This window comes from Peromyscus californicus, unplaced genomic scaffold, assembly GCF_007827085.1.
Source record: "Peromyscus californicus insignis strain IS unplaced genomic scaffold, ASM782708v3 Scaffold_10__1_contigs__length_136768540, whole genome shotgun sequence".
NCBI classification, from domain to species: domain Eukaryota; kingdom Metazoa; phylum Chordata; class Mammalia; order Rodentia; family Cricetidae; genus Peromyscus; species Peromyscus californicus.
This window is the reverse complement of record NW_026294391.1, coordinates 117,301,746-117,313,106: the sequence shown is the minus strand read 5'-3', so window position 1 is coordinate 117,313,106 and position 11,361 is coordinate 117,301,746. Positions and strand designations below refer to the sequence as shown.

The 11,361-nt window shown below is 45.4% G+C and overlaps 1 protein-coding gene across 1 annotated transcript; it reads left to right on the top strand.

Moving 5' to 3' along the window:
- Positions 1-1,450: 1,450 nt before the first annotated feature.
- Positions 1,451-9,768, top strand: Gpr101 (G protein-coupled receptor 101). Its single transcript, XM_052739881.1, has 2 exons — positions 1,451-1,715; positions 3,524-9,768. The coding sequence occupies exon 2, from the start codon at positions 3,610-3,612 to the stop codon at positions 5,146-5,148; it is 1,539 nt and encodes a 512-aa protein (XP_052595841.1). The 5' UTR covers positions 1,451-1,715; positions 3,524-3,609; the 3' UTR covers positions 5,149-9,768.
- The last annotated feature ends 1,593 nt before the right edge of the window (positions 9,769-11,361 follow it).

Sequence of the window (11,361 nt, the reverse complement as noted above, 5' to 3'; positions counted from 1 at the left end):
GCCACTAATTTCTTCTTTCCTGAAGACTGTGTTAGGCCTTTCTGTGTGGCCTGTTGAGGCCTCCTTGTTTCCTATGGCAACATCCCTTCTGCCCTTTCTCCACCCTATGTCCCATCTGCCCCCACCCAAGCAGTGCTTCTGAGAGAACATGGAAAAGCAGAAACCTCATCACATTGCCCTACTTTTAAAAAAATCAATAAACAAAAATGGTTTAACATGTGTCAGTATTTAGTTTGAGTGATATGAACATAATGGCTTATTTAATTATTCTCATTATATTTGTGTAGACTCTAAATTACTCATAATAAAACAGTTCTTCAGAGATGTCAAGTTAAAGCCTAAAGTCTTCAGGTTTGCCTTCAAGATCTCTCAGGCTGTCTGTGAGATACCATAACACACAGTTTTCTGTATTTCCCAACCTTGATGTGTAGCCCTATCTTGGACCATGCACTTACATGCAGCTGCCCCCTCTCCTGCCTACAAAATGTTTCTTCCTCTCTTGGAAGCAGCCAAATGAAAATGATCCATGATCCGCCAAAGATACCTTCCCAACCCCCCATCCCATCCCGAGGAGGTAGGGATGGTGGAGGGTGCCTCCTCTGGTCTGATATGCATATATGCTGAACACATTTTCAAGAGAGCAGATTGTTTTAGTTAATCAAATAGGTGCGATATTTACTTGAACTTGAGCAAATCAAGTAATCTATCGTGGCTTCTGCTTCTGTCTCCAGGAAATGAAAGTAATAGCAGTACTTATCTCACAAGACTGGGGTAACCTCCAGTTCTGTTTTGTCCTCTATGAAAATAAAGGAAGATGGTATAGGGGAGATGGGAGAGGAAAATGGAGAGAAGAGAGGAGGAGAGAGGGAGGAAGAGGGCAGAGGAAGGGGAGAGGGAGAAACGGAGAAGAGAAGGAGGCAAGGAGGGAGGGAGGAAGAGAGAGAAGGAGGAAGGAGAGAGACTGAGACTGACGGGCAAACCGACTTCAAGCAAATAGTGTGGATAAATAATTACCCAATTTGTCTCAGATGGAATGGTCCTGAAACCTACAGGTAAGACGCTGCTGTTTATGGGAACAAGTGAAAAATTATTGACATCAAAACTGCGATTCCTCTGTGGGAACTGAGGACAGTTCACATTTGGAGGGAGGTCTTCAAAGGTCAAGGCCAGAATCTCCCACTCTCTCTTTATAAACACTCTGAAAGTCAGTGGCAGTGATCCTGCCCAAAATCCAGGGGCTAAGGGCTGAGAGCTAGGGTTTGCATGAAAATTCGCCCTGGTGACAGCTCCAGTCTGTGAGCCTCAGAGTGCTTGCGATGGGATGCAGGGTGACAAAATCTGTGTGGGTCCAGTGCGAGTCATCCCCCCTCCTTCCTTCCCGCCCCACTGCCGCTGCCACCAGCCTAGCTCCTCTGGGTTCGGTGGCCTCGTGCGTCACCGGCGCGGGCGGGGACAGAGGGGGGGCGCCGCAAGGTGAGGGCACCGCGCTGCTTTAAGAAGCCGTGCGCCCCCGCCACAGCTCAGAGCTTGCGGCGCTGCGCGCTGGCCGGACTTGCGGGCACAAGCTCGGTGCCCCGCTCCCGCCGCGCCCGCTGCTCCTTCCACTCGGTGCGAGCTCGCAGCCGCCTGTGCCCCAAAAGGTGGCCAGACGAGCGCGGCGAGCCCCGAGGGATCGGTTCTCAGCTCCTGCGACGCAACGCCTCCAGCAGCAACAGGTAAGCTGCGGAGCTCCGCTCAGGTCGCCGCGGGTCCCCGAGCCCAACCGCTCCCCTAGCCCAAGCGCTCAGACACCCATTTGCCAAGGCTAGAAGGTTACTAAGGTCGCGCACCAGGTCCGAAAGGGCTCTCCAGGCGCCCTTGCGTATCCCGAGCACTTTCTCTCCCGTGTCCTCTCCCTCTCCCTCATCTCCTTGTTTCCTTCCTGCGTTCTCTGCTTCTCAACCTCTTTTCTATTCTGGTTAGCTTTTATCTTTCTCCATTTCTCCATGCCCCTGTCTCTTACTGTCCCCTTTTCTCTTTCTCATTCTTAATCTCCCCCCCCCTCACTCTTAGAATCCTATTTGTTCTTTCTTGGTTCTCCTTCCAAACCGCTCTCTCACTTTTTCTGTGTCTCTCTTTTCCCTTCTGCCTCTCTCTGCCTTTCCAAATATCTTGCTCTGTCCCTCTCAGACCCCGACCCCCGTCCTTGCGCACCCCTGGCTCTTTCCCTATTCTTCACTCTTCCCAGCTCGCTCTCCTCACCCCCACCCCCACAGACTCCTAGCCGGCTGGAAAACATAGGGAGGATGGCGAATTTGGGACATGAGGCAGTGTAATAGGTTACATGTTCCAGCCACCACTGCGCAATTGAGAAACTACGCATTTTATCTGATAAAGCCCTGGCGGCCAAGGGGGCAACTGGTTTCCATGGCAAGATAAAGTCAGCAGAGACAGGTACAAGGAGACAAAGATCCAGCTAGAGGAAAACTAAGGTGGGATGGGGGTTGCTCTCAGAGAAGGATGCTGAGCGTTAGGAATGTATGCACATTCAAAGAGGCAGAGAAAGAGTTTGGCAACGGTACTCGGGCGGTGAGAATGAAGGGCAGAGATGAACTGGAGTACACACCTAGAGACATCGCTTGAGAAACAGAGACACCAGAGTGTTAGGGAACAGGAGGAAGGAGGGACAGGAGCGGCAAGACATAGAACCTAGGTACTTAGAAAAACAGTAAAGGAAGACAGGAAGAGGTATAGAGAAATGTGAGAAAGGGCAGGCACACAGGTGCTGGTGTGAGACTTGAGACACGTAAATCTGAGAGAGACACGGACAAGAGAGCCAGAGACATGGAACAGGTGTGTTAGGAGCCCAAAGGGGCAGTCAGGGAAATCGATTGAAGAGGAAGAACGACCCAAGGAGAAGAGGAGCGTACATGGCTACAGAGTAAGCTCACTAGTGAAAAAAGCACGTGGAGACTGAGAGACACAGAACTGAGAGTGGGAGGGAGATTATCAGACAGAGGACAGCAACAGCCAGACATAGACAGACTATGTACATGCTAGTGGGAAACTGAAAAAAAAAAAAAAGACTATAGAGTGAAGGATGGGACGGTGTTCATGGAAACAGGGGCATACACTCTGTGGTGTATGCCACAGAGGAAAGGTGCCCCCAGTAAAACACTGGAGACAGAAATCTAGTCTTATAAGCAGGCAGATACAGAGTACAAGTGCATGTGTCAGTGAGAAAGAACAAATCTCCAAGAGGCATGGAGGAGACAGGCTGAGGGAGTGCCCACTGTGCTAACAGGGAGGAGACAGGCTGAGGGAGTGCCCACTGTGCTAACAGGGAGGACAAGCCAAAGGAAGAGAATGCAAGGAAGACAGGCAGTGAGACCCCAAGAGTTAGAAAAGGAGCCAGAGAAACTGCTTCGATTGGGGTTGAGACTGCGCAGGGGTCTAAGGGAGGGGTCCTATAGTGATGCTGCTGGTCTCAGAGGCTTGTCTCTGCAAGGCATTAACCCTGCCCACATGTTTCTCTCATCCTCAGTATAGACAGTGTGCAGTCTGCGCATCTCATTGCCCACTGGTGCAGAGACTGAGCTGCACCTTGTCTCCTGCCTGCCTGCCATCACCATGACACCCACCTGCACCAACAACACTCGAGAGAACAACAGCAGCCAACCGTGCATGCCCCTCTCCAAGATGCCTATTAGTCTAGCTCACGGCATCATCCGAGCCACTGTGCTGCTCGTCTTCTTTGGTGTATCCTTTGTGGGCAATGTAGTGCTGGCTTATGTATTGCAGCGTAAGCCACAGTTGCTGCAGGTGACCAACAGGCTCATCTTTAACCTCCTCGTCACTGACCTGCTGCAGATTGTTCTCGTGGCCCCCTGGGTGATGGCCACCTCCATTCCTGCCTTCTGGCCTCTCAATATCCACTTCTGTACGGCCCTGGTTAGCCTCACCCACCTATTTGCCTTTGCTGGTGTCAATACCATTGTGGTCGTGTCAATAGATCGATACCTGACCATCATCCACCCTCTTTCCTACCCATCCAAGATGACCCACCGACGTGGTTATATGCTCGTCTATGGCACCTGGATTTTGGCTGTCCTACAGAGCACACCTCCTCTCTACGGCTGGGGCCAGGCTACTTTTGATGAACGTAATGCTCTCTGTTCCATGATCTGGGGAGCCAGCCCAAGCTATGCCATTGTCACTGTGATATTCTTCATCGTCGTTCCACTGGTTGTTATGATTGCCTGCTACACTGTGGTGTTTGGTGCAGCACGTCGGCAGCATGCTCTCCTGTACAACGTCAAGAGCCGCAGCTTGGGAGTGAGAGTCAAGGACTCTGTGAAGACTGAGAATGAACGGGGAATAGCGAAGAGGGATGAGTGCCAGGATGAGAATGAACTCCTGTGCCCAGGTGAAGGTCAGGCCAAGACTAAGAAAAGCAGCATCGAGGTGGAAGAGAGTCCCATGGAAGCCGGAGACATCATCATGAAGGCCAGAGAAAGAAGTCCTGATTTAAGTGCAGGTATTGCTGAGTCCAAGGGCATTGAAGAGGTCAGTAACGGCAGCATGGAGGATCTGGAAGTCGGCAGTGAAGTTCAGGAGAGCAGCATGAAGGCAGACACTGGCCGAATAGAGGTCAATCAGTGCAACATTGACTTGGGTGAAGATGACATAGAGTTCGGCATGGATGACGTTCATTTCAGTGAGGATGATGTTGAGGCCATGAACATACGAGAGAGCTTTCCATCCAGTCGTCGGAACAGCAACAGCAACCCACCTTTGCCCCCGTGCTATGAGTGCAAAGCTGCAAGAGTGATCTTCCTCATCATTTTCTCCTATGTGCTATCTCTGGGGCCCTACTGCTCTCTAGCTGTGCTGGCTGTGTGGGTGGATGTCCAAACCGAGGTCCCCCAGTGGGTGATTACCATAATAATCTGGCTTTTTTTCCTGCAGTGCTGCATCCACCCTTATGTCTATGGCTACATGCACAAGTCCATCAAGAAGGAAATCCAGGAGGTACTGAAGAAGTTTGTCTGTAAGAAAAAGCCCTCTACAGAAGACAGCCACCCTGACCTGCATGAGTCCGAAGCTGGCACAGAGAGAGGCACTGAAGGCAAGGTTGTCCCCTCCCATGATTCTGCTACTTCACCTTAAAGTTAGTTCTAAGGCAAACTTTTCACTGTCCACAAAACAGAAAACAAGAGCAGCTTTCTTTTCAGTGCACCACCTACAATCTCATTAGTGCCAATCCTTACCATTTCAGGCAAAGGTGTTGTACACGCATCCTTTTCCACCACAAGGCAGGTAAATATAAGGAAGAAGTAGAGACTTGGATCTTTCCTGAAAGGTATAAGCCCGTCAAAGAGTGGACTTGAGGATTCCTATCAAATATGTACATATTAGGCTCCAAATTTCCTAAAACAAGGGCTACCTGGTTTGGACCTGTTCTTGGTATGTTGCCTGCCTCCCCAGAGCTACAACATAGCAGCTTTAGCTCTGAGTAAAAGGGAAAGTGATGCCTGTGGACACAAGAACTATTTGGCCTTCAGGTCAGGAACTCATGGGCTGGGAATACGTATTGTGTTCAACTGAAAGAAAAGCAACTGATCAAATCACTTTTGGAGTCCTAAAAGCACAGCTAGGCGGACTGATCATCGTAGGAGCAGATTTCTGTACTGAAGAGCCCCACAATACGGTGCAGAGACTATAATACAAACTTTGACATAGGGGGATTGTGCAGCTAGAATATGAAGAAGGCATCTAGGTCCTCTAAAGGGATCCAGAAAAGGGCATACACGAAATAGAGAGCTAGTTCAAGGGAAGAAATGGAGAAATAAGTCGTATCCATGGAGCTAAACAATTGTGTGGTTCTTTCTCTTTCTCTCTCTCCTCTCTTTCTCCATCCTCCCCTACCCTGGGATTCTTCATGGGCTGGGACTGACCTCTGTGAAAATGGAACACTGTCAAGTGACACAAATATTTTCTGTCTCCTATTGGTGTAACAGCAGGAAAGAAATCAAGCCAGTATTTTACTATTTCCCTTCTGTGACCGAGTTGGAATGCTCATGAGAATTCTCTAGACCTCTACCAACCACTTGTGTTTTACTTTCTTTTATTTCAAATTGATGTTTGGGTTAAACAATTTTTCAGGTTTAAAAAAGAAGAAATTCAAGTATGAATGGTCCAAGTTCTAGAAAACTCACACTGCCAATGAATTTTATGTCCATAAGAAGTCTCTTTTATCTCTATAACCTAATAAAGATGAGCTAGTTTCTCCATATGAGGATAAACATGTTCCTTCCTCCAGGCACACACAACTTTTCAACCTGTGGCTCTCTCTAAAACTTGTACGTTCTCTGCACAAATGCAGAAATGACAGAGAGGATTGCTTCATAATACCTAGCAAATATTTGAACTATTCCAAAGAATCTGAAGATCAAAGCATCTGAATCAAGCATGTCTTATTGATTACTATTGAAACACACCTCTTGTAATATGAAAATTACCCCCAGGGCAAATACCCAAGTAAAGTTTAAAAATATCAAACCTGGAAATCACTTTGGGCAAGGACAGAGCTAACATATTTCAGAGAGCACAGGACATATTTAAAGACAAAATAACATGCAACCAAAAACTAGCAAGCAAGTGTTGTTGAAGCAGATACCTACTGTTAAGATGGGAGGAGGGAAAGGGGAGGGATATTTGATTAAAAATGATTAAACAGGAGGTTGTACATGATGGTAGCCATAGTCAGAGGTTAACATTCTTCATTCATTTATATGTTATCTCTTCTCCTCACAGATTCCAGCATGAGCTTCTCAAAGGGGGAGAGGTAAACGGCTGTGAATAAGTGTGTGGGGGGATGTGGGATTACCATATTCAGAATGCAGGAGAGGTGATTAAACCAAATACTATTGAACTGACCTGTCAGATCATTATGTCCATGAGAACTTTATCAACTTCAACTCCACTAATTTGGAACTTGTGATAATCTCAGACAAGGCATGGTATCTAAAATTAACCCTCACATCACCATTTATTTTTCCATCAATATTGATATAGCAAATTAATATTCAAAAATTTATTACATTGATTTATTGCTAAAATTATATTGGCCAATCCTTAAAAGACACCTGGGTGAAGTGGCTTATTTGATCAGTTTTCTTGTGGGGCAAGGGTTATTTCCTTACAAGTTTGAAACAGAGGCGTTCAAAGGTGGTAATACCTATACTATCAGTAGAAATGCTTATATACTTACATAGAAAACAGGATTTCAAACGTGTTTCCAACATTTTGTTGAAACTGAACTTCTTATTTTATTTTTAAAGCTCAACCCCTTCAATGTGTAACAAAGAGAATTGTTTGCCAAAACTCAAAATCCAAATGGAACCAGAACCTGTACAAGTGTGGTAAGTCCATTTGACAACACACACAACATCTTCCAGGGTGCTGACTCACCTGCTCCTAAAACAGTCCAACTTTCTCTCTTTTATTCACTGTTCATTCTTTGGAAATTGGAGTCTTCAAAGGTGAAGACCTTTTGAAAACAGGGTAGAAAGGACAACCCTTGAAGCAAAGGCATTCTGTCTTGATGACATTTTCTTTTAATGAACAATAGGACTGCTGGTTAGCATGGAGAGAGGATTTAACAAGCAGCTGCAAGCTAAGAACCAAGCTAAGACGTCTGGCCAGTCAGGGCTTTAGACACTCTCCCTACTTAACTGTGTCTCCATTTTGATTATTCTGGGCCCCTGAAGGCCCTAAACCACTCCCAAGCTTAGGCATGAGGAGGCAGAAGCGTGAGCTGGAGACAACAGACTAGAGCCTAAAACCCTGGAAGAATAGACACCTTTCCAATTACATATGATAGCTTCCTCGATGGCAAATATTTAACATGCATATTAGCACACTTAGGCTATAAGCAACAAAACTGGTTAGAGGAAGAAATAGGGAAACTCAAATATACTGAACTTGGCCACTGCCAGGTCACTGGCAAGTTCACTGCTTTTTGGTAAGTAGGGTAAGAAGCCTCAAGGAACATGAAGGTTGCCAATAGGAGTTAGGTTTCCATCATTGCCTCCCAAAGCCTCCATATCTTAAGAGTATACACACTAAGGGGAAAACACAGCAACTTGTACATATAAGATTTGCTGTGTGAAGATGAACTGCTGTATTTCTTTTGCTCTAAAAGAGACAAAAACAAGATTGGTTTTAGTTTGGTGCTTCAAGTTTGAGTGGATTTTTCCCCTCTTCATCTGTTACAACTTTGTTGAAAATTGGTACTTTTGTCTTGTGTCAGTGCTGTGCTTTTTTGTGGTATTTCTTCTAATTGTAAGCTCTAACTGTATATAAAATGTGTTCTTGGAGATAAGGTGCTAGATATTAGATTGTATGTGTTCATAGCTAGTGTCATCAGTAAAAAGTGAGTGATGTGTACATGTAAAGTTAGTTAGCAAAATGCATGCAGTATTCTATATGTGACCCACAATTCTTGAAGTAGAACATAGTACATTTATTTACCTTTAAAAGTGTATACTACAGGATATGTAAGATGGCTCCAAGATCACCAGTGTGGCAGGAAGAGTTGACTTTCATTCCTTAAATGCCTGATACATGACAAGCAAGAACTTAATTCTGGTACTATTGGTAATTGATGTGAACTAAAGTATCAACTTGGCTGAAGTCCTTGCTGGCAGTTCTTCACAGTACACCTGGCACTGGTATACCTGTTTTCTTCAATGTATAGAATGCAAAATCAAAGAAGACGGTCCTTTCCCCATAAAAGAGCAAGAACCCCAGGACAGGCTATTGGAGTCCTGATAGCAGAATGAAAAGAACACTACAGTTTCAAGACCTAAACAGGAACCAGTACCTGATTGGGAAGTTATTGGACTTGCATTTAGCTAATCCATATTGTGACCATCCCCGCCCTCTTGGAGAAGTGCCAAAACCCAGAAAAAGGCTGCTCTGGTTTTTGTTTCCCCCTTTGACTGTCTCAGACAAGATGCAGTATTGATAAAGAGACAGTGAGAATTCTCGGGTTGGGGGGAGGGCAGGGGTTACAGCTCAGGTGTTTGAAGAGTTACAGTTGTAGATCAAATATATTTGCAAAAGAACTCAGATTATTTTATTATATTTTGAGAACAAAAGTATTACAAGAGAATATATATATATACATATACATATATATATACTCACTAAATTATTTCTAAAACTGCCTTTAATACCAAATTTCATGTGCTATTTTGAGACTGAGAACAATAGGAACACTGCACTCAGTCAATAAAACAGTTCTCTTTAATACTTTCCATTTTAAATTTAAAAGTTTCCTTTAAAAAAGGTTTGTAATTTAAAAGTGCCTTTTCAAAGGATTTTCAAAACTACAGTCCTGGGGACAAGTTCCCATTGGCACAACTTACCTTCAGGTGCACAAATGGGGTGGAATTTATTGTCCACCTTTCAGCAAGAAGAGAAATCCCCTCACACTCCAATCAAATTTACAAATTGATACTGCTACATGGGTCAGTAGTCCCAGAGACTCTGCCTAATGTCAAGGTTTCATATATTGGATGAATTTAATTGAATGCTTTCTAAACTGGTTATGACACATTTATTGTTGGACAGGAAAAACAGACTCCTGCTTGGGGAATGCAGAGAGATTAACATTTGTGATTTAACTATTATTAAATGTTTGTGTTTCTTAAATAGGTGCTGTTAATCTGTCCTTGGTATATTCTTCTGAAATACATTAAATAAAGTGCGATTTTACGTGTGTATCTGGCCCCTATATTGTGCTCTTTGAGAACACAGGGAGACACTTGACATTTCCATCCCTCCTCTTTCGTAGAGACAGAATAAGCAGCTCACTGTATCAAATTCCCTCCATGGGTGACTGCACTCATGTGTACACACATACACCATTTTTCAAGATAAAAATAAAATTAAAGGAGTATGCAGTAGTATGTAGTAGCAGTCATCAGAAAGGATATTTTGGGAGAGGCCCATTGGTGTGATCCTCTATGAATAAAGAAAATTTCAAAGTAAAATAGGGTGAGCAGAGAGGAAACATGGATGGAGCCAGATGCCTAAGGTTCTCAAGTGTCAAGTTCGCTCCAAAGGCAATGAGGTTTGAACAGATGGGGGATTTTTATCTATTAAAAAAAATAACTTTTTTTAAACTTTTATGAGTTTGAGTGTTCTGCCTGCATGTTTGTGCACTATGTGTGTGCCTGGTGCCCTCAGAGGTCAGAAGAGTCCCTCAGATCCACTGTAACTGGACTTCTGGATAGGTATAAGCTGACATATGGGTACAGAACATTGCACTCAGGTCCTCTGCAAGAGCAACAAGTTCTTTTAACCACAGAGCCATCTCTCCAAGTGGGATTTCTTTAAAAAAAAATAAACAACTGCACTTCGCTAGGGCAGCACAATAGAGCCAACCCTGTTAGCACAGGTGTGGGTGAGCCTGACCTGACATTATGAGCATGGAAGAGCTGTCCCCATTACCTATCTGTCTTTTGGCAGCACAGGCAGGGGAGAGCTGCCCTTCTCCCCTCCCTGACCATCAACATCCAGGGCAGATGGTAGAGCTGACCCTGTGGTCATAAGAGTAGAAGAACTGTCCCTGACCCCCACCAGCTGTGACACTCAGGAGAGCAGGCTTTGCACCTCACAAGGGCAGCACAATAAAGCTAACCCTGTTAGCACAATTGTGGGTGAGCCAGCCCTGAAATTGTGAGCATGGGAGAGCTGTCCCCATTACCCATCTGCCTTATGGCAGCATGGGTGGAGGAGAGTTGCCCTCCTCCCCTACACCCATCAATGCCTGGGGCAGGTGGGAGAGCTGGCCCTGTGGCCATAATAGCAGGAGAGCTATCCCTGACCCCCACCAGCTGAAACAGGAGAGCAGGCCCTGCACCTCACCAGGGCAGCACAATAGAGCCAACCCTGTTTTAGTGCAGGTGTGGGTGAGCCTGGGAAGTTGTAAGCATGGGAAAATTGTCCCCATTTCACATCTGGTGGACCAGCCCTACAGATGCCCAGGTCCAGACCCAAAGATATAACTTGGCCTACTGCACCATCCGCCCCATGTATGATTTGTTGGAGTACATAAAGGAGCTGGTCCTACAGACCCAAAACTGCAGGATCTCTACAATACATGGCAACAACAAGATATCCAGGAAGGGTCCTAGTGAGGGCCCAGCATCAATAGTGTAGCAGAAACCAGAGGCCCCGAACCAGACCAATGACTCTGCAATGAACACTTGCAAGTAAAGATAAATTGACAAGAAGGGTTATACTGTTTGACTCACTGTGTCACACTATAGCTTCCATGACAAGATTTTTAAGTTTTTTCCTTTTTTTTAT

What these genes read in the sequence shown, in the direction of transcription:
- Gpr101 (XM_052739881.1), top strand. Translation starts at nt 3,610, where the DNA reads ATGACACCCACCTGCACCAACAACACTCGAGAGAACAACAGCAGCCAA.